This window comes from Colobus angolensis, unplaced genomic scaffold (assembly GCF_000951035.1).
Source record: "Colobus angolensis palliatus isolate OR3802 unplaced genomic scaffold, Cang.pa_1.0 Scaffold443, whole genome shotgun sequence".
Classification (NCBI taxonomy): Eukaryota; Metazoa; Chordata; class Mammalia; order Primates; family Cercopithecidae; genus Colobus; species Colobus angolensis.
Window position 1 is genome coordinate 593,244 of NW_012117855.1, and position 25,303 is coordinate 618,546.

Genomic DNA, 25,303 nt, shown 5'->3' on the forward strand with positions numbered 1-25,303 from the left:
GGAGGGCATTTGGTTGCTCAGGTAACTTTTATTACTGTGCAGTGCTGAAATCTGTCTATGTTACTAGTTAATCTTGTTAATCTCTTACTGGGCTTGACATGCAAATGAGGACGTTCATATAGGAAAAAGCCTGTTTAGGTAGGGTTCCGTGCCGTCCGCGGCCTCAGGCTTCCATGGGGGATCTTGGAATGTATCCCCCCCTGCTACAGATCGGGGGGTGCTACTGCAGGGTCCTTATAACCAGGTTAAAATGAGGCCGGTGGGGTGGGACCCTGAGCCAGTGACCAGTGTCCTTATGAGAACAAACTTGGACAGACACTCAGAAGAGATGGCCCCCAGCGCAGAGGCAGACACTGGAGTCATGTGGCTGCCAGCCATGAAGGAGGGTGGACACTAGGAGGAGGAGGAGGAGCGCCCCAGGTCCTAGAGGGAGGGAGGAGGAGCGTGCCCCAGCCCTGGAGAGAGGAGGGAGGAGGAGTGTGCTCCAGCCCTGGAGGGAGGAGGGAGGAGGCCCTGCCTACTGCAGATGTGACTTTCAGCCTTGGAGCCACCTGTCCGAAGCCGCTCAGTGCATGGTCCTCTGCCGCTGCCTCCAGCGTCTCAGCTCTGTGCTTCAAAGCACGACTTCAGTCAGGCTTTGAGGTTGTGCCCTCTTCGGCCATGGCCTGAGCACGTCAGGCAGATGACAGGGACCAGGAGGGCTGGCCCACTCTGCAGGCCAGGGTGGATGTCCGCTCCGGAACATCACTGTCCTGTGAGTGGGAAGGAGAGGAGCGAATGGCTCTGGGTGCTGCTGGCCCAGGGCCTGCCTTTGGCTCTGCCAATGAGCGTCCTTGAGGGCTGAGGCCTTGGTGACTGCTCTTGTGGGTTCCTGGTCCTCAGGGGGTCTTGGCCTGGCCGCCTCCACCCCCCACCTGTTCCTTTAGTTTCTGGGTAAGAGCTTTGAAATTCCCTAAAAGCTTCATTTGAACAGCGTCTCTGTGGGAGTGGAGACTGCTGCTGCAGGTGCCATGTGCTTTCCCGGATGCCTCAGGGTCAGGTTCTCTGCCCTGGGCCCTGCTGCCGCTGTGACTGGGAAGGACAGTGTTGTCCGGTGGCACCACAGCCCGGCCTCCGTGCCCCGGAAATTCCCTCATGGCTGGCGTGTGGATGAGGGTTGAGTCTGGGTCGTGCTGTGCGGTGGAGTGGGGTGGGGATGGCCTCTGCCTTGCGGCCTCTGGGGTCCACTGTCCACCCCTGAGCCGGGCTCCTCTCCCACCTGCTGCTCTGGTTGGTGGAGCACGGTCTCCACAGTGTGGCTGCTGAGCGAGGCCAGATCCAGGGTGAAGTTCAGAGGCCCAGACCTGCCAGGCCGCGCTGCATCCACACCAGCCTGTGCGCGATGGGCTGTGCGCGGCCAGGGCCACCACGGTGGCACGAGGATGTTCTGGCTGCTCCTGTGGGGTTCAGAGTGTGTGGCGGCCGAGCACCAGGCCTCAGGCGAAGGGCCACCTGCCACCCTGTGGTTGCTCCCGTGGTCCCCGTGGCACTGACTGGTGCCAGTTGGTTCCACGGAGGAGAAGTGGAGGCCTGGGTGGAGGGGTGAGGTGCAGGCCATGAGCTGAGGCTGGGCCCCACACCTGCGGTCCCCACAAATCTCGCGTGTGGCTAGTGTCGCATTCTTCTTCAGAAGTCACCCTCCTGCCTTTCCTGTTGATGCTGCAAATGTCTGGAAAGGCCCCAGCCCTCTTCCCCATCCGAGTGGGGTTTTGTCCCTCTGCGACTCACTGGCTGCCCAATCCGTTTCTCCAGCTGTTTCCTGGGATGCCCCCTGTGTGGTGAACCTGCTGTCACCCTGACATGGCCAGCAGGTCGCAGCAGTCAGCCCTGCTTGGATCAGCCAGCTCCACGCTGGGTGGGGTGGGGTGTGGGGAGTGAGGCCGCAAGAGCCCTGTGAGGGCGGGGCTTGATGTCGGGTACATGGGGGGCAGTGACCACCTCTTCACTTCTGCTGGGCTACTGGTCTGAACGGAGCACCAGGCAGGGCTGGCCAGGCTGGAGGTTCCCGGTGTGCCAACCCGCAGTCGGGCCTGACGGGTGTCCACGGGGTGCGGTTGCCCGGGGCCGGGGAGGGACCATCTGTCCCAGGTGAGGACAGGAAGAAGGGGGTCTGACGCCCTTACGGGGCAGGCAGGGGTGGCTTTGCGCGTCTCAGAGCAGGACTCAGCAGCACACTGTCCAGTACCAGCCATCAGTGGGGGTTCAGGAACCCCCCAGGTGGACCTGGAGTCCACTGTCTACCCCTGAGCCAGGCTCCTCTCCCACCTGCTGCTGTGGGAGGCGGCACCGGCCCATAGGGTGTGTCCCGGAGCTCCTGCAGCCGCCGTGGGCCCCTGGCCTGCCCCCTGTGGCACATGGGTTCTCAGATCCCAGATCCTCTGGTCATCCCCCATCCCCAACCCAACCTCTGTGCAGAGGCTGCAGGAGTTTGCGACACGCTGTGTGTTCAGGGGCTGGTGACCAGAGCTCAGTCAGCCTCTTCAAGATGGCTTCCTAATACCAGGAAGGGGCACTGGGGCCACTGCTTGCCGTTCGGGGTTGGGCGTGGGGACTTGGGAGGGAAGGGCCCGTGCAGGAGGGCAGCCCCGTGGCCTGCATGGACGGGTGGGGACAGCCTTGGAAGGCAGGGCTGGCTGGGTGAGGCCGCTCCGAGGAGGGTCCTTCCCACTCGGTCCTGAGCCTCGGGGATTGAGGTCTTGGTGCTTGGCATGAAATTGCAGATGAACACCTGCTTCTTGAAATCACCCTCCCGGAAGGTTTTTCAAACAGTCGAGTGCGCACACATGGTCAGATGCTCACACACGCTTAGGTGTTCAAACTCCGAGGAGCAGCCGCGGCACGTCATGCTCGTTCTGCCAGAGACCAGCCAAGCCTCCCACTGCCTGCTGGGGGCCGCGAGGGTGGGCTGGCGTGTCCTTCCCAGGCTCCCCCAGCAACTCCCATGCCTCCTGCCCTTGGCTTCACTCTAAGCCCAGGCCGGACAGTCGTCCTCAGCTGGGCTTCCTGAGCTCTGCAGCACTGGGCGGGCTGTGGATGATGGGGGGCTCTGTTGACAGGTTCCGCGTTAGACCCACATCTTAGCAATGTGAAGATTGCATCCCTAGAGAAGGATCTGGAAGAGCAAGACGGCCACGACCTGGGACCGGCAGGTGAGGGCACGGAGCACCTGGGGCGCTGCTCCTCCAGCCGCTGAACAGCTAAGCGCTGTGGCAGGAGGATCGCTGGAGCCTGGGAAGGTCAAGGCTGTAGTGAGCCGAGGTTGGACCACTGTGCTCCCGCCTGGGCCACAGTGCAATACCTCCTATCTGGTTTTGGGGGCGGTAGGGCCCCCTTCTGGCGGTACCTCCTCCTCTCCCTCACTGCCCCTCCCCTTCCCCCCCTGCACACGGACTCCTCAGCCTCTCGCCCGCTTCGGGCCCTCCCACTTCTTCAGTTGACCTTTGTCCCAGCAAAGTGGCCCTGCAGAGACAGGCGGGGCTTTTCCTGAGGAAGGTCCTGATGGTCTCCGAAGGACAAATGTATTCACGTTGTAGACAAAAGATCAACATCCATACAAATGTGTCTTATCCTGTACAACACCCTTTCCTTCAGCCTGAAAGCATATCTTTTCTTTCTGACTTTAAAAGAAAGTAAACTATTTTAAGGGGCCTGGACAAGTGCTGGGAGGACTGTGCCAGTGGCTAAATTGGCTGGCAGAGCCTGGTGGGTGTCTGGCTTTTTGGGCGTGGCCCACGCTAAACCCCCGTGTCCCCACCTCTGGTTGAAATCCCTTTGAGCCCATGGCTTGCCCAACTGTGTGAGACGTGGCCACCCGGGGCTCTGGCTCCACACCCATAGACGGTGGCTGCTGGCCTGGCCCCTGTATCCCCACCCCCCATATCCCCACCACCACCGCCAGCAGGGACCATCTTCCGTGGCTGCCGCCCGCCGGTGAACAGATGTTTGGGCAGAGGCCTAGCGGTACTTCCTTCGCTCACTGGTCCGCCCCTGCCAGGTCCCAGGTCTCTGGCTGGCTCTGCGCCTGTTGCCATCCCTGGCTCCCTGCCCCGAGCACCATCGCTGCACTCGCCGTCCTCCGCGTCCACCTCGCCACTCAGTTCACTATCCCAGCCCCTCCCGGGGCCGGTGGGTTCCTCGGCCATGACGCCTCCCCAGCAGCCGCCACCCCTGCGTTCAGAGCCGGGTGCACTGGGCTCTTCAGCCTCATCCTACAGCCCCTTAGGTGAGTGCCGGCTCCCTCCACGCAAGCGTTCCCATGAAGCCTCCGTGGGGCTGCCTCCCAGAGGCCACCCTGACCAAGGGGCCCCACATGGAACCTTGTGCCCCATCCATGGTGGCAGAGCACGTGGCCTGCTACTCACAGGCTCCCCTCTTCTGCAGACTGAGTCTCGCTCTGTCCCCCAGGCTGGAGTGCAATGGCACGATCTCGGCTCACTGCAACCTCCACCTCCCGGGTTCAAGCAATTCTCCTGCCTCAGCCTCCCGAGTAGCTGGGATTATAGAGGCGTGTGCCACCACCCCCAGCTAATTTTTGTATTTTTAGTAAAGACGGGTTTCACCGTGTCGGCCAGGCTGGTCTCAAACTCCTGACCTCGTGATCTGCCCACCTCGGCTTCCCAAAGTGCTGGGATGACAGGCTTGAGCCACCGTGTACGGCTGTTTGTTACGTTGTAAACAAACTAACGGCTGGGCTTGATGACTCGAGAGCAGCCTGATCAACATGGAGAAACCCTGTCTCTACTAAAAATACAAAATTAGCTGGGCGTGGTGACTTGCGCCTGTAGTGCCAGCTACTCAGGAGGCTGAGGCAGGAGAATCGCTTGAACCTGGGAGGCGGAGGTTGCGGTGAGCCAAGACTGTGTTGTTACACTCCAGCCTGGGCAGTAAGAGTGAAACTGTCTCAAAAAAAAAAAAAGAAGTGTGGGTTTGGTCGGGTGCAGTGGCTCATGCCTGTAATCCCAGCACTTTGGGAGGCCAAGGCAGGTGGATCACCTGAGGTCAGGAGTTCGAGACCAGCCAGGCCAACATGGTGAAACCGCCATCTCTACTAAAAATACAAAAACTAGCCAGGCGTGGTGGTGCACGCCTGCGGTCCCAGCGACTCCAGAGGCTGAGGCAGGAGAATCGCTTGAACCCAGGAGGCGGAGGTTGCAGTGAGCCGAGATCGCGCCATTGCACCCCAGCCTGGTGTTAGAGCGAGACTCCACCGCAAAAAAAAAAAAAAAAAAAAAACACTTTGGGCCAACATGGTGGCTCAGGCCTGTAATCCCAGCACTTTGGGAGGCTGAGGTGGGTGGATCACTTGAGGCCAGGGGTTCAAGAGAAGCCTAGGCACCATAGTGAGATTCCTGACTCTACAAAAATTACAAAATTTTAAAAGTTTTTATTTTTTTAAGACAAAGTCTCACTCTGTCGCCCAGGCTCCAGCAATCTCGGCTCACCGCAGCCTCCGTCTTCCGGGTTAAAATGATTCTCCTGCCTCAGCCTCCCGAGTAGCTGGGATCACAGGCTGCTGCTACCACACCCATCTAATTTTTGTGTTTTCAGTAGAGATGGGGTTTCACCATGTTGGTCAGGCTGGTCTCAAACTCCTGACCTCAAGAGATCTGCTCGCCTCGGCCTCCCAAAGTGCTGGGATGACAGTCCTGTTTTTTTTTTAAGTAACATTTAAAGTATCTAAGTCATAGTTTCTAAAGCTGCATACACACTGGCAGATGTCACCATGCGGACACAGCTCTTTGGGGTCTCTGAGAGTCTGTGTGAGGTGTTCCTGGGAGTGGAGTCTGAGAACCACTGCCCCTTCCACCTCGTGATGTCCCAGGAACTCGAATTTAATTTCTCTGTTCAGACTCCTCAGGTGGCCAGGAAGGCACAGATCTGGTGGGGAGACCGGCCGGAGCACGTGTCACTGTCAGTGCCTCTGCCAGGCCCACTCGGTCCCCAGCGCCTCTTCCTGAGGCTGGTAGGGTCCAGGAGTGGGGCAAGGGGCAGGCAGAACAAAGGGCAAGACCCCTGCCATCAGGGTGGGTGAGCCCCAGAGGGTGCCCACGTGGCGGCCGGGCCAGGGCATAGCACCCACCAGTCACCAGGCCGTGAGCACAGCTGGGCTGGGCCATCATCGGCCCTTTCACACTCAGGTTTGAACGGTGTCCCCGGGAGCATCTGGGACTTTGTTTCCGGCAGCTTCTCCCCCAGCCCCACCCCAATCCTGAGCGCCGGCCCCCCATCCTCTTCGGGTTCCAGTCCAAATGGGGCTGAGCTGGCCCGGGTCAGACGGCAGCTGGAGGAGGCCAAGAGGAAGATCCGGCAGTGGGAGGAGTCCTGGCAGCAGGTGAAACAGGTGAGCGTGTGGAGGCCAGACAGGTGAGGGGGAGGGAGGGCCACCGGGGACTCAGGTGAGTGTTTGGTGGGGGGTGAGATAGGTGAGGGCGGGCCGCAGGGGACTCAGGTGAGCAGGCCACAGGTGATGGGGGAGGGGAGGGAGGATCGCAGGTGACACGGGCAGTGGGGTCTGCAGGTGGCATAGGTGAAGTGGGAGGGGCTGAGATTGGCTCTGGCTGCCTCCTGGCCCTGGGTTTCAGGTCTGCGATGCCTGGCAGCGAGAGGCGCAGGAGGCCAAGGAACGTGCCCGCGTGGCCGATTGTGACCGGCAGCTGGCGCTGCAGAAGAAGGAGGAGGTGGAGGCGCAGGTGAAGCAGCTGCAGGAGGAGCTGGAGGGCCTGGGCATCGCCTCCACACTGGCGGGGCTGCGGGGCTTCGGGGACATCGGCACCATTCCCCTGCCTAAGCTGCATTCGCTGCAGAGTCAGCTGCGCCTGGACCTGGAGGCCGTGGATGGCGTGAGTCCTGCTCGGGGCAGGGGGATGGGCTAGCCTGCCTGCAGGGCTGCTGTCCCTGTCTGGGGAGGGCCCTGGCTGGTGTGGTGTCCCCTCCCTTCCCTGCCCCCTTGGGTCTGCTCCGGGCCTGGGGAGGAGGGGACGGTGCCCCGCGCCAGCACAGACCCCCTGCGACCTCCCTGCCTGTCTCCCTGGGAGCCGCCTCTCCTGTCAGGCTGGCCCTTGCCCTTTCACCCCTCCCTCTTACCAGCGAATGCCAGGCTGCACCTTCCACAGGGAAGGTGGCCCCATCCCTCCCTGTTCACAGCTGCAGCCCTCACACGTGCTCCCTCCACTTCAGCATGCCTCTCCTCACCCGGCCTGTTAAGGGTGGACTCTTGGCCTAACTGCTCTGGGCCAGTGTGTCCTGCGTAGCCCACATCCTGGGCACCCAGCCGCCAGGGCCCTCAGGGGCCTGGCCTGTCCGGCCACTGCCGTGTCTGTGGTGGCCCCAGGGGGCCGTCCTCTGCCCAGGGCTCGAGACAGAGCATTCCCACCACCCCGCAGCTGCCTTCTCCCTGAGGTGGCCCTGGCTGGGGGCATTTCCCTGACCCTGTCTTTGTAGCTGGTGGCCAGGTGTGGCCTGAGATGCTGAGTCCTGCCCAGAAGGCTCTGTGGCTCCCCAGCTGGTCCAGCCTGGGCAGGGGCCTCCTGACCCCATTACTGTTCTGGCCCTGCAGGTGATCTTCCAGCTCCGCGCCAAGCAGTGCGTGGCCTGCCGGGAGCGGGCCCAGGGTGCCGTCCTGCGGCCGTGCCAGCACCGCGTCCTCTGTGAGCCATGTGCGGCCGCCGCACCCGAGTGCCCCTACTGCAAGGGCCAGCCCCTGCGGTGGTGACCTCAGCGGGGACAGCCACCTCCTGCTGGGCACCCTGGCTCCAGCGTTCCTTGTGACCACAGACACGTCGTCATTCACTTCTGGTGCCACCGCTGTGAGGACCGAGGCTGGGAGCCCCGCCCGCGCTCAGCCCGTTATCATGAGGCTGGGAGCCCCGCCCGCGCTCGGCCGACAGCTGTCCTGTCACACGTTAACACCTATCTAGTCCTACCGACGGTGTCAAGGTATTTTCCTCAAAAACCTTAAAGGCAAACCTACAGAACCCGCCTGCCTGTCCTCGAGGGGCCTGGTGCCTCAGGGGTCCGCGTGGCGCTGTGATCACAGCAGTTTGTGGTCCTGACACTCCTGTGACTGGACCACTGAGAGCTGGGGTCTTTCAAAGCACTTTGTAAAGCGAGGAATTTAGAGGTTATAAATTGCTCTAAGCTGCTTTCTATGTTGTTTTTTAAATAGGCGATAATATGAAGCTTTATATGTGTACTGTGAACTTAAATATTTCATATCAGTTTATTGTCAATTCATAGTATGCTGAATATATTAGATTTCATATTCTGAAACTAGTACTTATGAAATGAGCGTTTATCTAGTAGTAAGACCTAGGATTTTTACATTTTCCCATTAAGTGCAGATAGTATTTATAAGCAGAGTGATTATGGATTTAGATGTTTTTAACTTGATGGAAGGAGCTAGTTTTCCCGAGCCTGTGTGCGCACAAGGCACTGGGGTTGATATTCCAGCCTCGTGACGTGGGAGCAGGAGAGCTCCGTCCTGCATTTCTGTGATCCGTGGCCACTTTTCCTATGCGTCTGTGCCTTGTTAAACAAGTGAAGGAACATCGTTTTGTTTTCTCCCTTGAACCTCTGAAAGACAGTTTGATACTAACGAAAAATGCAGCAGAAGGGATCAGACATCAGAGGTTTTAGAATTACTTTTTTAAGCAGCTGTCTTCTGGCCGGGCACGGTGGCTCACGCCTGTGATCCCAGCACTTTGGGAGGCTGAGGCGGGTGGATCATCTAAGGTCAGGAGATTGAGACCATCCTGGCTAACATGGTGAAACCCCGTCTCTACTAAAAATACAAAACTTAGCCGGGCGTCGTGGTGGGCGCCGGTAGTCCCAGCTACTCGGGGGGCTGAGGTAGGAGAATCGTTTGAACCCAGGAGGCAGAGGTTGCAGTGAGCCAGGATCACGCCACTGCACTCCAGCCCAGGTGACAGAGTGAGACTCTGGCTCAAAAAAAAAAAAAAAAAAGCTGTCTTCTGATTACTTAGATCTGTCCTAGGCAATGGTGCTTTGTAGCTCCTTGGAGACATCGCTAGGCGTCCTGGCGGGGATCAGGCAGTGAACTGGGAGAGTGGCTGGCTCCCCAGCACCTGTGGCCACCCCCGTCATGCTCATGTGGGAGATGCTCGAGCCGTGGTGTGCGCCAGGGTGCCGGGTGTATGTGAGTCACCTGACCCGTACTGCCAGTTAGTATCGGGGCTCATCCATGTGGCCAGCAAGGTCACACCAGGACCCAGTCACAGCCTCTTAGTGGCCTGGAGCACACGGGGGAAGTGGCCCCCAAGGTCCCGGCTCTGCTGTGGTCCCCTGGCCTGTCTGCCCCTGGAGCGACAGCGTGGCTTCCAGCCGCAGCAGAAACGCGACTGAGAACGCGTTCCCGCGATGACCTGACCCTTCTGCTCAGGGCTGGGACTGTCCCTAGGAGTTGAGGAGCAGGAACAGGCGTCTGTGATTTACGGCGACCTGGCTCTCTGTGGGCCATGTAGGTTGTGAGGGCACAAGAGCAGGCAGCGGCACCAATGTGTTCCTCCCTACCCGTCGCTTTGCCAAAGACTTTTAATAGCATTTTTTAAAAGTGCAAAACGTCTAGGTAAAAAATTTTTATCAGTGACCAAATTAGAATGTATTTAATATAGTAGGAGGTTTAAGAACTTTTTTAACGTAAGACAAACTGATAGCAACATTCTATCATTTTAAAGGAAGTGGATCCGTGACATTCTGCAGCTAGTCCACTACTCCAGGTAACTATCGACTTGGTTTTAGTGAATCTATTTTAATTATAGTGATGACTTATTAGCTCAGCATCTAGAAATTACGTATATTTTGTGCTACTGTCATCAATGTGTAAAATCCTGTTTTTTATTATTTATGCACTTGGTTCCCATTTCGGGCCTCTGGTCTTTTCTGGGATATGGTGTCTGCCCAGATGTCTCCCGGTTGTCGGGAGTAGCTGAGCGCTAGTCTGCCGGCTGCTCTGCTCTTTCTGGGAACAAGGTGGCGGCTGCCCCTCAGGGCGTCCCCATGGCTCAGCTTCTGGGGTGGTGGAGCTCAGGAGCCCCAGGGGTTGGGGGACGGCCGAGACACCTGCTCCCCCATATTAGTACTGGCTCTGAGGACAGGTGAGCAGTGGGAAGACCAAAGAATGGCTGCCGGCGCTGTGAGGATTGGAAATGGAGGGAAGACCCTGGGGCTGCCCGCCCTGGGGCCTTCCTCACTCCTCTCAGCGGCCAAGGCCTCAGGGATGGATCCTAGGTGGCCGAGGCACACAGCAGTGGCTGGAAGGTGCCCCGTGGAGGCAGGCCCAGCAGCTCCCACCTGCGGCCATGGCTGGCACTGGGCATAGGAGCCGGGTGGTGGCCGGTTCTGTGTGGTGTTGCCTGTCGTCTGTAACTCTAGTGTTCAGCATTAGCCGTGAAACAGTGACGTGTGTAACTGTGGTCAGCAGACCTTGTTCCGTGTGGATGCGTCACGTGGATTAATTTCTGGAAGCCTCAATCTGTATGTCTGAGTAGATGAGAGTGTTGTTTGAGTGGAATTTTCTTAACCCGGAAGGTAGGATTTATAATCATTTACTTGTAGTGAACTGTTTAAAGTTAACACTTGTTAAATTTTTTTACACTATAGCATTTATGCAATGGTTTACAGAATTCATGGAATTATTTTTATCAGTATGGGAATTAATTAAAACCTTGAATATTTGTTTTGTCTGCTTCTCTAAGCACAAGCCTGGTCCCTGGGGATCCTACCAGCCAATCTGTAGGGCGCTCGGCTGTGACCACCTCTGCCTTCCCAGCATAGGGTCACAAACTCCCACGCAGTCCTGGGTCCCCCCGCAGCTGCTCTGCAGGCTTGGCTCTGGGTGTCTTGTGGCCCAAGCGCTCCAAGCTGGAAGTTTCTGCCAAAACACCAGGTGGCCGGTCCTCACCTGGACCCACAGGTGGTGGGTGCAATGGTGGGCCTGGCCCTCTCCCCACAAGTGACTTACCTGTGGGCCTCATGTAGGGGATGCCGTGCTGGCCGAGCAAACCTTTTAGCCTTCTGATCTCCTCCGACAGTTCTCTATGCGCCTACAACACGAAGGTCAAGGGAAAGGCCAGGGCAGGGGGCAGGGCGGGAGGCTACTGTGTGCTGCCACCTCCCCCGGTACGGTACCTTTCTACAGTTTTCCAGGGTCTCAAACCCCAAGCTGTCAGGACCGCCCTCCAGCTGGGTGGGTTCATTTTCTTTTGGGGCCTTTAAGTAGCCAGCATCCTCAAAAAGTGTCCGCAGCAACTTCTCATGGCCCTGAAGGTGGAGGATGCAGGGGCAGCACCCAGCTCCCAGCCAGGCCTGCCAGGGGCAACCCCGAGCGTACGCTTACCTGGGCGGTGATCAGCTTGTCGGCCAGGTCCTGCTCCACCTGGTCCCAGCGCCGCTGCAGGGCCTCTGGCAGGGTTGGGTACACTGAGGACCCCAGAGAAGCCAGACTCAGCGGTGCCCCATGTCCCAACCCTGGCTCCCACCACTGCAGGGCCTCTGGCAGGGCTGCGTGCATGGCCGACCCCACCGGCCCCCAGTGCGTCCTGCACCCCTACCTAGCAAGGCGTGGGGGTGGCAGACGAGGGGGGTCTCAAACGTCAGTGCATAGACACAGGTGCTCGGCTCGGACACGTGGGCCAGCCGGTTGCTTTTTCCACACGCCAGCTCCACCTGGGGAGGGAACTCCGGTGAGTGTGCTGCAGAGGCTGGGGCCCCTCTTCCCGGGCTCCCGTCTGAGGTCCCACCTTGCTCTGCCGACTCCGGGAACGACAGGCGTCACCATCCCTCATCCACATGCCCATGAAGGTGTTGTTGGCGATCTCCCACTCGTGCCAGATGCTGCGGGGACACGGGCACGGCCCGTGAGGCCGGGCGGGGGAGCCGCGCTGCTGCTTTGGGATCCCTGGCCCGGCCCTGCTCACCCGAGGACCCCACTGTAGGCGTTCCAGCGGAAGGTCTGCTCGTGCTGGGTCACGTTGTGGAATGGGCAGAACTCGTACTTGTACCTGGGGACACAGGTGGCATGAGGGGGGTCCCCAGGCTGCACCCCAGCCCACCCTCACACCCCCGCCCCCCCGCACTCACGTGGACTCCACCAGGCTGAAGCACTTGCCCGAGAGTCGGAAGAGATGCGCCGGCCCTGGAAGAGACTCACACTGATCCCCAGGCTCCGTGCACAGAACCTGTTTGCAAAGACTGGCAGAGTCTGTTTTCAAAGGACCAGTTTTTAACAAAAAGCACAACATGTTCAACGAAACAGGAAAACGGGTCCCATTCAATGGAAGAAACAGACAAAACCAAGAATTCTAACGGCCCTTTAAAAATTGGAGTTAAGGCTTGGTATCGTGGCTCACACCTGTCACCTCAGCACTTTGGGAGGCCAGGGTGGGAAGATGGCTTGAGGCCAGGAGCACGAGACCAGTACGGGCAGCACTGCGGGACCCCCGTGTCTACACAAAAAACACACACAAAAAACTAGCTGGGTGTGGTGGTGTGTACCTGTAATCCCACCTACTCGGGAGGCTGAGGCAGGAGAATTGCTTGAACCTGGGAAGCGGAGGTTGCAGTGAGCTGAGATCGTACCACTGCACTCCAGCCTGCCTGACAGAGCAAGACCCCGTCTCCAAAAAAAAAAAACATTCCCAGATAAAAGCTTCAGGAGTTGGAGTTGGCTACCTGCAGGCCCATGTGCCCTGCGGGGAAGTGAGTAGACAGACAGCAGCTCAGCTGGAGGGAGACAGCTGAGCTGTACCCCTAGTACAGGGGTAAATTAAATGCCAGTTACCTTTCTAGCTGTGGTCTGTATGTCTACAGAACTTAAACCAGTGGTCCCCCATATTTTTGGCAGCAGGGACTGGTTTCATGGAAGGCAGTTTTTCTATCAGCCAGGGGTGCGGATGGGTGGTTTTGGGATGGAACTTCCACCTCACCTCATCAGGCATCAGGTTATTTTTTTTCTTTTTGAGAGACAGTCTCATTCTGGAACCCAAGCTAAAGTGCAATGGCACGATCTCGGCTCACTGCAACCTCTGCCTCCCGGGTTCAAGTGATTGCCCTGCCTCAGCCTCCCGAGTAGCTGGGATCCCAGGCACGCACCACCACACCCGGCTAATTTTTGTATTTTCAGCAAAGATGGGGTTTCACTATGTTGGCCAGGCTGGTCTGGAACTCCGGACCTCCAGATCCGTCCACCTTGGCCTCCCAAGTGCTGGGATTGCAGGCGTGAGCCACTGCGCCCCGCCTGAAAGACTAACTTTTAAAGACATAAACAGGTTGTAAGTGAAGGTCTGGAAGAGTATTCATGTGAACAGCCAAAAGAGCTGGAGCGGCTGGAACTACAGGAGACAAATACGTTCTATATCGACACAAGGGTCCATGTGCCAAGACACCACAATTATCCATGTACAAACAGTGCCACCCACTACATCAGGCTGACAGGAGACATCCATACCCTTTATTTATTTATTTTGAGATGGAGTCTAGTCTTGTCACCAGGCTGGAGTGCAGTGGCACGATCTCGGCTCTCTGCAACCTCCACCTCTGGGTTCAACCAATTTTCCTGCCTCAACCTCCCCATTAGCTAGGATTACAGGTGCCCGCCACCACGGCTGGCTAATTTTTGTATTTTTGTACAGACAGGGTTTCTCCATGTTGGCCAGGCTGGTCTTGAACTCCTGACCTCAGGTGATCCACCTGCCTCAGCCTCCTAAAGTGCTGGGATTACAGGCGTGAGCCCCCACGCCCGCCCTGATGGATTTAATATTTTTAAGATGACTACCACGCATAGTGATCTGCAGATTCAATGCAACCCCATCCAAATCTCAATGACATTTTTTGCAGAAATAGAAAAACACATCCTAAAGTTCATAGGGAGTCTCAGAGGACCCCCAAATCATCTAACAGTCTTGAAAAAGAACAGAGTTGAAAGACTCATACATACTGATTCCAAAAATTACTTAAAAGCGGTCATGATCAAAACAGTGCGATACTAGCATCAAGACCGGCGTAGAGGCAGGGCATGGTGGCTCACACCTGTAATCCCAGCGCCTTGGGAGGCCAAGGCAGGCGGATCACGAGGTCAGGAGATCGAGGCTATCCTGGCCAACATGGTGAAACCTGGTCTCTAATAAAATACAAAAAATTAGCCGAGCGTGATGGCAAATGCCTACAGTCCCAGCTACTCAGGAGGCTGACTTAGGAGAATTGCTTGTGGCTGGGAGGTGGAGAGGTTGCCATGAGCTGAGATTGTGCTACTGCACTCCAGCCTGGGCTACAGAGTTAGACTCTACATGGAAAAAACAAAACAAAACAAAACAAAAAACCATCAAGGGAGTGAAAAGATAACCCATGGAATGGGAGAAAATAAACAGTGGCGAATCATAGACGTGAGGGATTCATATCCAGCATATATAAAGAACTACAGCCCTACAATAAACCCAGTTTAAAAACTGGCAAAGCAGCCTGTCATCCCAGCACTCTGGGAGGCCGAGGCGGGCGGATCACCTGAGGTCAGGAGTTTGAGATCAGCCTGGTCAACATGGAGAAACCCTGTCTCTACTAAATAAAAATTAGCCAGGTGTGGTGGTGCACGCCTGTAATCCTAGCTACTTGAGAGGCTTGAGGCAGGAGAATTGCTTGAGCCTGGGAGGCGGAGGTTTCGGTGAGCCAAGGTTGCACCACTGCACTCCAGCCTGGGCGACAGAGCGAGACTCCATCTCAAAAAAAAAAGTTCACAGCAGCCTATTCCCAGCCAGGGGTCGGAAGCCACCGCCGTGTCCAGACGACGGGTAAACACGTGGTCTGTCCTTGCCTGGGACAGTCCTCGGCCGTAACAACGAAGGAGGCACTGAGAGCCTCCAGCCTGGGGGACCCTGGGGAGACTGTGCCAAGAGGAGTCAGTCAGACACAGAAGGTCGTGCGCGGTTACAGGTCATCTGTGTGGCGTCTCTGCAACAGCCAAGTTCGGAGACAGCAGAATGGTGGGTGCTGGGGCTGGGGGAGCCAGGGTTTGAAGGAGACAGAGCAAGTTGTGGAGACGATGGTGCTGACGGTTGCAGGGCGGTGAAACCAGCCCCTGGGGGAAAAAGGAAGGTGTGCAGCGCCCCGACCCTCCAGCCAGGCCGGCCACAGGCAGTGCTAGAGCGAGGGCGTGTACAAATCAAGGCCAGTGGCAACTTGTCAGTAAAAGACGCCACAGCAGCCACCCCGTTCTTCAGGCACGCTGGGGAGTCGAGACCTGGCTGGGTATGCACCTGTCACAGCACCCACCGAGACTGTCAGCCACAAGGCCATCCTCTGGGCTGTGGGCAAGGCTGGGGTGTGGGCCGTGGAGGCGGGGAGGAAACCTGGCCCCTGGCTCCTGTCGGGCCTGCGCTGCAGCAGCAAGTGCACTGGTTAGAGGAGGATGCCTCAGACTGACGTTTTAAACTCTGCAGTTTTACTGTATTAATAAAGTCAAGGCCGGGCGCGGTGGCTCACACCTGGAATCCCAGCACTTTGGGAGGCTGAGGCGGGCAGATCATGAGGTCAGGAGATCGAGACCATCCTGGTTAACACAGTGAAACCCCATCTCTACTAAAAACACACAAAAAAATTAGCCAGGCGAGGTGGCGGCGCCTGTAGTCCCAACTACTCGGAAGGCTAAGGCAGGAGAATGGTGTGAACCTGGGAGGCGGAGCCTGCAGTGAGCCGAGATCGCGCCACTGCACTCCAGCCTGGGCAACAGAGCGAGACTCTGTCTCAAAAATAATAATAATAAAGCCAAAATGCACACGAGGTGCTGGGTGGCTGTTCCCTGGGAACCTGGCCGACCCAGGAGTCCGATGCCACCCTCAGCCTGGCCCCGCCCCCGGAGGGCAGAGGCTAAAGCCACTGAGACTTCTAGGGTGCTGGCCCGGCCTGGCCTTCTGTTCCCTGACATTCCACTCACCCCGGGGCTGTCCCCTCCCAAGATATGGACACCAAGATGGCCCGGCTGCCCTGCTCAGGGGATAGGGGCTGTGGATATAGGAAGATCCTGGTCCTTCCTCGTCAGATACCATCTGGGTGGCCCCTACTCCCGGGCTCACCCACTGTCCTCCCAGCCCAACCGCTGGGGGCTCCACCTCAGCCCTGTCATGCCTGCTGTCCCATAGCCTGGGGTGCTTGGGCTCGGCCCCTCCAGTGTGGCCCCAGAGCTCTGCCCAACAGGCACCCAGGGAAGCCTTTGGAACCATGTGAGACCCTGACGTGTCCCTCGCCCATCTGCCACTCAGACTCCCACTGGGAGGGTGGCTGGTCAGGCTCCTGTGTCCTGGGAACTCATGTTCCCAGGCTTGTCCCGGCAGACATGACTTGGAGACACCCCAGGAGGGGCGTGGGCGCCAAGCTCAGCTCTGCACCTGCGGGGCCATCTGTCCAGACAGGGCTGCGTGAGGGCGGCGGGGCCTGGCCTGGCTCCCCAGCTGGGAGGACGCCTCTGCCTGGGCGCTGTCCACAGCTTCAGGGGGCTCCCACTGGCTGGGGTGCAGCCTCCTGCAGGGGATGGTACCACAAGCCCCCAACCGGCAGTGCCCAGTACCCCGGGTCCTCTGCTGCTGGCCCGCACCAGAACCCCAGCCACAGCCCCTCCCCTCCGCCCAGCCCTCAGGTCTCAGCAGCCTGCTCTCCTGAGAGGGGTGGGGTCCGGCCCCTCCATTCCTTCAGTCAGACACAGCCAGACCTGAGCTGGAGTCTCCACCCCCAAGTACCACCACCCCCAAATGCCACCACCCCTGCCGGCAGGCTCCTCCTCTGCTCCTCATTTGCCTACACGTCACCTGCAGGCTCCATGCTCAGAGTCTGCATGGCCAGGTCACTCACCGGTGCCCTTGGCTCCTGCGGGCCCAGGTGGCCTTACCACCAGCTGTCCCTGTGCCCGAGGCCACAGCTCCTCGAGGCCCCATCAACTTGGCTGAGCCTAGACTCCCTCATTTCCCGTCTGCCCCGGTCAAGCTTCGGCGGGAAGCACTCCCCTAGGGCTGCATCTCTTGGTGACAGTCCCTTCTCGAGGTGGTCTCCCTCCCACTCTGCTCCCTGGCCTAGCCCCACACCTGGTCCCAGTGCCCTCCTAACTTCCACAACCCCCACGCCCCACCAAGCACTTCCCCGGGGACCTCAGCCTCACCCTCACCCTTGGACCTTACGCATCCCCACTAATGAGTCCTGTGCCCACCATGACCCCTCTCCAAGCACCAGAACCGCCTCATAGACCCAGCCTGGCCCCAACCAAAAGCAAGCTCCCAGCCTGACCCCTGCAGTCTGCTTTCCATGGCTTCTCTAGCCAGGATCCTGGGGCCACTCTGCTCCTCCCCAACCCCTCCCCAGATTCCGGCCCCTGCCAGGGCCCCACAGTCCTGCCCAGCTGGCTGCTCCCTCCCACTGCCACTGAGGCAGAGCTCCCTCCTGGACAGTGTGCTGGGCTGTGGCAGGACCACCAACCTGACCGTGCCCCATCCCCTCTCCATGCCACAGCAGGATACGGTCTCCAAATCACAGACCTACCAACCTCTGCTGCTCCTGCTGTCAGGGGACGAGACTCCTGACTCGTCTGGTGGAGGCCCAGGCCATGGAGGTGCCCAGTGCCCAGCCCAGCCCCACCAGCCTCGGCCCTGGCAAACCCACCCCTTCCTTCTTCTCGGCAGAGGCTCTTCTGCCGGTACCTGAGCCCTAGGCCGCACTCACACCTGAGTTTCTCAGCCCGATTATCTTTCTGCTCTGCTCATTCCACAGACCACACTCTCCTACCCACTGCGCACAATCTGTTTCACACGCTGATGCTGAAGGAGTGCTACATCAAAGACAAAAAACACTTAGCATATCCGTGCCCGACCCCACGGATGCGGGAGACTATCCGCACCCAACCCCCCAGATGCAGGAAAAAATGGTCTGGAGAAGAACACCATCAACACAAAGACTGGGAAACAGGAAAACAAACATGCCACTTAGATCCAAAGGTGGGACGAGAACTGCTCCAGATGAAAACACTAAAGAGACGTGATTAACCAAATGCACCTGTGAACCCTGACGGGCCCGGGTGTGGGGATGGGGGTGGGGAACACTACAAAAGGCATTCTTTTTAAATTTTGGGGGTTTTTTGTTATTTTTTTGAGATGAAGTCTTGCCCTGTCACCCAGGCTGGAGTGCAGTGGCGTGATCTCAGCTCACTGCAACCTCCGCCTCCTGGGTTCAAGCGATTCTCCAGCCTCGGCCTCCCAAGTAGCTGGAATTACAGGTGGACACTGCTACGCCCGGCTAATTTTTGTTTTTGTGTTTTTTTAGTAGAGACAGGGTTTCACCATGTTATCCAGGATGGTCTTGAACTCCTGGGCTCAAGTGATCCTCACACCTCAGCCTCCCTCCTGAGCAGCAAGCACGTACCACCACAACCAGCATATTCTGTTTCCTTTCCAGGACTCTCACCTCTGAAAAGACGTGGTCCCCTTAGCCAAGGCTGCCTTTCTCCTAATGGAAGGGGTTCGGTCGGGAACTGCTCTTACACAGCGGCCTGCCTCCTCCCCAGCTTCTTGGGACAGGTGCTGGCCCGACTCCAGCACTTCAGGCCCTGGGAAGCCACATCCCATGGCTCTGAGCCTCAGGGAAGTGAGCCTAACCCCACGTGCGCCATCATGCCCAGCCACACAACAAAAACCTTAGAGAGATCTCTTTGGACTCAAAGTCCACAAAACCTGCCAAGCTGCGGTACCACCTGATCCCCTTTCTCTCTCATCTGTGGTTCCCCCAGCTGATTCGCCTCTGGCAGGGGCTTTCCTGCTCAAGGCCTTTGGCCACTCCCTTTCCAGAATCCCTTTCTCCAAACAGGCACAGCTTTACTCCCTTTTCTCCTTTAGCTTTGGGCTGAAATGTCACTTCTTAGACTTTTCCTCAGCACCCTATTTAAGGCAGTCCCCAGCCAAGGCAGGAGGATTGCTTGAGGCTGGGAGTTTGGGGCCAGCCTGGGCAACGTAGTGAGACTTCTATCTCTACCAAAACACTTAAAATTTGCCAGGCATGGTGGCATGCACCTGTAGTCCCAGCTACTCAGGAAGCTGAGGGTGGTTGACTGCTTCAGCCCAGGAGTTCACGGATGCAGTGAGCTATGAATACACTACTGCACTCCAGCCCGAGTGAGAGAGCAAGACCCTGTCTCTAAAAAAAAAAAAAAAAAAAAAAAAGCGATCCCCCAAACAATAACACACATTCACACACTCCCTCCTCTGCTTCACATATCTACATGGCATTTTTCATCATTGACCATTCTATGGATTTTACCTAATTCTTTGTTCAGTTCCTGTTCCTCCATCACTCCCCATGAGACTGTCAGCTCCCTGAGGACAAGCATTGGTATATCTGTGTTCGTTTCCGCAACCCCAGCACAGACCCTAACACATAAAAGTATTCGATAATAAAATTATCGAGGCTGGGCACGGTGGCTCACGCCTGTAATCCCAGCACTTTCGGAGGCCAAGATGGGCGGATCACTTGAGGTCAGGAGTTTGAGACCAGCCTGGTCAATACGGTGAAATAAACCCTGTCTCTATTAAAAATACAAAAATTTGCTGGGCGTGATGGTGATGCATGCCTGTAATCCCAGCTACTCGGGAGGCTGAAGCATGAGGATCGCTTGAACGCAGGAGGCGGAGGTTGCAGTGAGCAGAGATCGTGCCACTGCACTCCAGCCTGGACAACAGAGCGAGACTCTTGTCTCAAAAAAAAAAAAAAATTCCTTGGATTTTTGTCTCTTATATTTAATACTCATTCAGTGTTTAAAGGGCAGATATACTCATGACCCAACAATTCCACTTCCGGAATCCTGCCTTGGGAAACCACTCACCTGAGTGCAAACCAAGGCACCTACACAGCATGTTCTCCACAGCACTATTTCTAATGGCCAAAAAAAATGTAAAGAACCTAAATACAATCGGGAAATGCAGTGCCATCCGATCGCGTACTGAGCACCAAGAGAAAGAATGAAGACCTATATCACCACCATGAAGCGTCCCAAGACATACAGCGAGTGACAACGACCAATCAGCCAAATACTCACGCAGCATGATTTTTTTAAAAAGCGACAAAGATTACAAAAACTACACGTTTTCCGGCTGCATAGATACGCACGTAAAAGCACAGAAACGCCTCTGCAAAGTTACCAGACTATGAACGGCAATTACCTCTCGGAAAGAAAAGGAACGACTAAGTCTGGAGATAACTTTTAATTCGGTACAGGAACGTTCTAGTATATTCTCTCGCACTTCCACATTAATTTTAGAAGGCTGACAAACCAATGCTTTAGACTCCGGGCCGTAACTCTCAGGGTCTCTCACCCATCCTCCATTGTTGCTGCCCCCCCGCGGCCACCCCCGCGCCCGCCAGCAGCGCTCCTCACTCACCAGACACGGGTGAAGGATCCCTCTTGGCCTGGAGGCGACTGGCCTGGGGCAAGAACGGGTTGTTCACCCTACGGGAAGCGGCAGGGTCAGCGGGGAACTGGCCCGGGCCGTCCCCCTGCCCGAGCCGCCAGCCGCGAGGCTGCTCACCCGAACGTGTTGGGCTCCTCCACCACCTTCATCTTCGCGGCACCTGCCGGCGCGGGCCCTACGGGGAGCGAGACCGTGAGCGGGGAGGCCGGGATGCAGAGCGCGCGCGGGGCCTGGGGACGCGGGCGGCCGGGCCACTCACCGCGGACCGAGAGCCCGAGGACCAACAGCACCCGCACCAGCCCCGCCGCCATCGCGCCGCAGCGCCTCGCGGTCACGTGGAATGACGGTCACGTGACCGCGGGAACCGGAAGTGGAGCCCGGCGCATGCGTTGGCAGCCGCACGGCCCGTCCAGAGGCTGAGGGGCGTACCCGTGGGGCGGGGAGTACCCGGCACTCCAGATCCGCGCCATGGGCCGCAGGAGGGCAGCGCGCGGGCCGGGGGCGGAAGGCAGCCGCCCTCGGCACCTCCCGACCCGCTCCCTGGAGGCCTTCGCAGAGGAGGTCGGCGCCGCGCTGCAAGGTGAGCGAGGCGTGATGGGGAGAGCGGGTCGGGGTTCGAGGGCCTGCCCGGGGGTCCCACGCTGAGGCCGAGTGCCCTTCTCTCTCTCTCGTGCAGCTTCCGTGGAGCCGGGGGCGGCTGAGGGCGAGGGCGGCCCGGGCCCGGCGGCGCTGCCCTGCACGCTGGCCATGTGGGAGTTGGGCCACTGCGACCCCCGGCGCTGCACCGGCCGCAAGCTGGCCCGCCTGGGGCTGGTGCGCTGCCTGCGCCTGGGCCACAGGTTCGGCGGTCTGGTGCTCAGCCCCGTGGGCAAGCAGTACGTGTCCCCCGCAGACAGGTAGGCGCGGGAGGCCTGCCCTAGCTCGTCTTCATTTCCAGCGCGTGGTTCCTTTCAGGGATCGCTTGGTGGGACTTGTATGTCACACCCACACCCACACCCACGTGGGCAGGGAACGTCTGTCTAGTTTGCTTCCTTTGCATAGTGCAGAGCCTAGGATAAAGGAGATTTGGGGATACTAAACGTATTTTGAGTGAATAAACGCATGCTCTAGGTACCCCAAACAGCTGCCTCAAAAGCTTGCTCATGAAGTCCGTTTGAGGATGTTTGGGAATGGCGGAATGATGTCCCTGAGTCCCTAGCGAAGCAGTTCTCCTGGGACATGCTTCACTTTGGGTAGTACTGGCTCCTGAACTTACCCCATGCTGTCCCTGGCAGACAGCTGGTGGCACAGTCTGGGGTCGCCGTCATCGACTGCTCCTGGGCCAGGCTGGACGAGACGCCGTTTGGGAAGATGCGAGGTAGCCACTTGCGCCTGCTGCCCTACCTGGTGGCTGCCAACCCCGTGAACTATGGCCGGCCGTGCAAACTTTCCTGCGTGGAAGCTTTTGCTGCCACCTTCTGCATCGTAGGTGAGTCCAGGGGCTCCACAGCAGCGTGACAGGGCAACCTGGTGTTCCTGCTGTGCTCCCAGCATGGTGTTTCCTGCCGACAGACCCCTGGAGGAGCGCAAGGGACGGACAGGGAAGCAGTTCAGACAGACCAGGGTTTCAGCCCCGACTGTCACTTCAGGTTTTCGGCCTGTGGAGTTGCAGTGGAGGCAGAATGGGATCGCTGCTGTACAGAGGCCAGCGTGTGGGGTGCCATTCATTATCATGGCAGCACTGCCCCAAGAATCCTGCTTATCCTCCTTGTCCTCCTCACTGAATTGCTGATCTAAAGAAGCCCAGATGAGGCATGGGGCAGTCTTGGTGGGAATGTTTGCGTTTCACAACAAGGAGGGGGACTCGGTCGGTTGCAGAGGTGTGGACTGTAGCAGGGGAGGTGCAGGCTGGGGCTGGGGGCAGCACGGGCTCTCAGGACTGTGAGCTGCTGTTTGGTGAGGACCCTGCAGTTACGTGGGAGAGCCATCCGGCAGCAGGTGATCAGGACACACTCGAGGGGACCGTTTACTGCTTTGGGTTTCCTGTTTGTCACATCATCAGGCTTTCCGGACCTCGCTGTCATTTTGCTGCGGAAGTTTAAATGGGGCAAGGGCTTCTTGGACCTGAACCGCCAGCTCCTGGACAAGTACGCGGCCTGCGGCGGCCCGGAGGAGGTGCTGCAGGCAGAACAGGAGTTCTTAGCCAGTGCCAAGGACAGCCCCCAGGAGGAGGAGATTGGTGAGCCCTGGCGGGGCTGGGAGCCAAGGCCTCCAAAGCCTGGGTGGTGGGAGGCCTGGTTCTGCTCTGAGCTCACTTAGAGACCACTTTCCTCTCTCGGCTCAGATCCCTTCGATGTGGATTCAGGGAGAGAGTCTGGAAACCCCAACAGGCCTGCGGCCAGCACCCGGTAGGTCCTTGGGCTTCTTAATTTCATGATCACTCAGACCCAGGGCTCTCCTCTACCTCTGGCCTGACCCCTCCTGCTGCCTGGGGGTGGTGGTGTAAACAACACCCCGATGGTCTGACTAGAAAACCTGAAGTGGATGTCCCACTGGAGAGGTTTGGGTTTGGAGAGGACATGGAGACGAATCTGTCCTGGGCTTGGGGCTTTTTGTGGATCAGGTTGCCTCCAGCTAGCCAGGGAGGATGTCATTTGGGAACGTGCTTCCCCTCCCCTCCTAGGCTGCCCTCGGACACTGATGACAGTGATGCGTCTGAAGACCCGGGACCTGGCGCCGAGCACGGAGGAACCAGCAGCAGCTGCCCTGAAGAGGAGCAGACTCAGGGACAGGGGGCTGAAGCCAGGGCCCCCGCCACGGTTTGGAAAGGAATCAAGAAGCGGCAGAGAGACTGAGGGCTGCAGACATAAATATATATTTGAGGCTGGGTAACGAAAAAATCTAGAGACCCGAGGGACATAGATGGGCCTGGCAGTCTCGGCTCCTCGTGGCTGCTGGCAGGACGGAGCTGTCCGGGTTCTCTCCGCGCTTGCAGCACAGCTGTGCTCTGCATCCTGCCTCAGCGCTCTCGCAATGAAGCTGCAGGCCAGGAAGCCCCGTGTGAGTCTCTGTTTTTCACACTGGGCCTGGGGAAGGGTTGGGGCGAACTCTTGGCTGTGCCTGGAGGAGCTGTGGAGCAGGTCTCGGGTGGCCACGGATATGTGCGTGAAGGACACCCTGCCAGTTGGCATGGAGCCCTTCACACTGACCACCAGTCTTGGGTGACGTCCCTGGCGTGGGAGCCTGTGGGGACTGGAGACCTGGGCAGTTCTTGACTCACCTGCCTTCTGCATCCCTCTGTGAGTGGAGGCTCTGGAAGCTCCACCCAATGGTGCCAGTGGCACCCTCTGCCCTCCCCAGCTGTGACTACCAAAAATGCCTCTGCACACTGCCTGTCGTGCAGGGAGCACAGCCACTCACTGAGTCCCTGGAGACCAGCTGCCCACGGCCCACCCAGGGCCGGGGAGCCCAAGGAAGCGGGCAGGGAAGCGCACCTGGTGGCCGAGCCCACTGTGGCCTGCACCGTGTCCCAGGCAGCTTCTGGCCAGGGCCTGCCAAGTTGGCCACCCAGATGTGGGGTTGGGTGCAGGGGTTCACAGCACACACCAGACGGACACGGCCACGGCAATGGGAGCCACAGGGCTGGCCAGGACACACATGTCACAGCACAGGAAGGGCGCCGTGGGTCCTGGCTGTACAAAGCTGGCCACAGTGAGCTGGAAGATGCTTCAGAGAACTCGGGGTGGGGGCCAGGGCCAGGGTCGGCAGCTGACGGACTCAGGGGTCCGCCTCCATGCACTTCTCCAGCTCCTTGAGTTTCTTCACGAACTCCTGCGCCTCCTTGCTGGTGCGGCCTTCCAGCATCCTCAGCGCAGACCTCACTGCAAGCGGCGTGGGCAGATGTGTGGGAGCCGGCCAGGGGCCGCTACCCCTCCCCCCACCCGGATGCTCACTCACCCTGGGCTCTGGGCCGGCACAGGTGCAGGGTGACGGGCTGCCCAGCCCTTGCACCCCCGCCCACCTGGGGCCGGGCGACACCACTGACGCCCCCTAGGCCGAGGGCCGCCTCCCCAGCGAAGTCGTTGGTGGACAGCCAGTCGTGGTCCATGACGGTAAACAGCACACAGGCCCCACGGCGGCGGCACGCCTCGGCAGGCACGGAGCTGCGGACAGAGGCCGGTCAGCGGAGTCTCACTCCCGCAGCCTGGAGCGCGGGGCCGGGGCTTGGGACACTCACAAGTAGAAGAGCTCGTCGTACACGGGGTGCAGCGTCCGGGTCTTCACCTGGGTCCTCTGGCTGCGGACCAGTGGGAAGAGATGCGGTGGGCCCAGCTCCACGATCACAAAGGGGTCGCTTAGGCCTGCAGGAGCACAGTCATGAGCCCCCCGTCCCCATGCCGCCACCACCCGACCCGTCCCCGCCGCAGCTCACCGTTGGCGTCCAGGGGGAGCAGGTCAGCGGCGTGCAGCACCTCCACAGCCAGCCGCTGCTCAGCTGCCTCATAATGGCAACGGACGCTCAGGCGTCCAAACCGGTTCTGTTCCAGGGTCCTCTGCAGAAAGGCGGGTGAGCGCAGCTGGGTTCGGGGAGCCTCAGGGGCCGCACCCTGTCCCTGGCACCTCCCTACCTGTTTGAGCTTGTCCAGGTAGAACTGCTCAATGCACTCACGGGTGGAACATTTGTGCAGCCGCAGCTCCTCCTTCAGCCTCTGCAGGGGAAGCGCATCAGGAGGGGGCCCCTGGGTGCTGGTGGCCAGCGCTGGCACTTGGGAGGCCTGACTGCCCGTGGGGCCACCTCATGCTCAAGAACACAGCCTGTGGCCGGGCGCGGTGGCTCA

The 25,303-nt window shown here is 58.6% G+C and overlaps 4 protein-coding genes across 6 annotated transcripts in view; 2 read left to right on the forward strand and 2 right to left on the reverse strand.

Annotated features, from left to right (window-relative positions):
- LOC105522882 (putative E3 ubiquitin-protein ligase UNKL) overlaps window positions 1-10,731 on the forward strand; it is a 19,786-nt gene extending 9,055 nt beyond the window's left edge. Inside the window, exons 2-5 of the mRNA XM_011957491.1 lie at window positions 4,034-4,261; window positions 6,177-6,379; window positions 6,621-6,878; window positions 7,595-10,731. Of these exons, the coding sequence (XP_011812881.1) occupies window positions 4,180-4,261; window positions 6,177-6,379; window positions 6,621-6,878; window positions 7,595-7,750 (699 nt within the window). The 5' untranslated portion in view covers window positions 4,034-4,179 and the 3' untranslated portion in view covers window positions 7,751-10,731. The remainder of the gene's footprint in view (window positions 1-4,033; window positions 4,262-6,176; window positions 6,380-6,620; window positions 6,879-7,594) is intronic.
- GNPTG (N-acetylglucosamine-1-phosphate transferase, gamma subunit) lies at window positions 10,586-20,860 on the reverse strand. The gene is made up of 11 exons (XM_011957489.1): window positions 20,746-20,860; window positions 20,604-20,661; window positions 20,457-20,524; window positions 12,136-12,190; window positions 11,973-12,056; window positions 11,796-11,889; window positions 11,607-11,721; window positions 11,393-11,475; window positions 11,185-11,316; window positions 11,018-11,099; window positions 10,586-10,927 (listed from the first exon to the last, which is right to left on the reverse strand). Exons 1-11 carry the CDS (start codon window positions 20,795-20,797, stop codon window positions 10,833-10,835), a joined length of 918 nt encoding a protein of 305 aa, XP_011812879.1. The 5' UTR covers window positions 20,798-20,860; the 3' UTR covers window positions 10,586-10,832.
- Window positions 20,850-23,518, forward strand: TSR3 (TSR3, 20S rRNA accumulation, homolog (S. cerevisiae)). The gene is made up of 6 exons (XM_011957488.1): window positions 20,850-21,066; window positions 21,163-21,382; window positions 21,761-21,954; window positions 22,528-22,704; window positions 22,810-22,873; window positions 23,149-23,518. Exons 1-6 carry the CDS (start codon window positions 20,955-20,957, stop codon window positions 23,318-23,320), a joined length of 939 nt encoding a protein of 312 aa, XP_011812878.1. The 5' UTR covers window positions 20,850-20,954; the 3' UTR covers window positions 23,321-23,518.
- Window positions 23,519-23,697: 179 nt separating this feature from the next.
- Window positions 23,698-25,303, reverse strand: part of BAIAP3 (BAI1-associated protein 3) — a 22,293-nt gene continuing 20,687 nt past the window's right edge. For all 3 annotated transcript variants that reach the window (XM_011957485.1, XM_011957487.1, XM_011957486.1), the window contains 5 exons: window positions 25,094-25,174; window positions 24,898-25,018; window positions 24,703-24,826; window positions 24,423-24,628; window positions 23,698-24,346 (listed from right to left, as the gene is read on the reverse strand). In XM_011957485.1, the coding sequence (XP_011812875.1) occupies window positions 24,243-24,346; window positions 24,423-24,628; window positions 24,703-24,826; window positions 24,898-25,018; window positions 25,094-25,174 (636 nt within the window). In that variant the 3' untranslated portion in view covers window positions 23,698-24,242. The remainder of the gene's footprint in view (window positions 24,347-24,422; window positions 24,629-24,702; window positions 24,827-24,897; window positions 25,019-25,093; window positions 25,175-25,303) is intronic.

What these genes read in the sequence shown, in the direction of transcription:
- GNPTG (XM_011957489.1), bottom strand. Translation starts at nt 20,797, where the DNA reads ATGGCGGCGGGGCTGGTGCGGGTGCTGTTGGTCCTCGGGCTCTCGGTC. An exon ending in CCCGGAGTCGGCAGAGCAAG is followed by an intron (nt 11,722 to 11,795) that starts GTGGGACCTCAG and finishes TTCCCTCCCCAG; the next exon opens with GTGGAGCTGGCGTGTGGAAA. An exon ending in CCACCCCCACGCCTTGCTAG is followed by an intron (nt 11,476 to 11,606) that starts GTAGGGGTGCAG and finishes TGGGGTCCTCAG; the next exon opens with TGTACCCAACCCTGCCAGAG.
- TSR3 (XM_011957488.1), top strand. Translation starts at nt 20,955, where the DNA reads ATGGGCCGCAGGAGGGCAGCGCGCGGGCCGGGGGCGGAAGGCAGCCGC. An exon ending in GGTCGGCGCCGCGCTGCAAG is followed by an intron (nt 21,067 to 21,162) that starts GTGAGCGAGGCG and finishes TCTCTCGTGCAG; the next exon opens with CTTCCGTGGAGCCGGGGGCG. An exon ending in TGCCACCTTCTGCATCGTAG is followed by an intron (nt 21,955 to 22,527) that starts GTGAGTCCAGGG and finishes TCACATCATCAG; the next exon opens with GCTTTCCGGACCTCGCTGTC.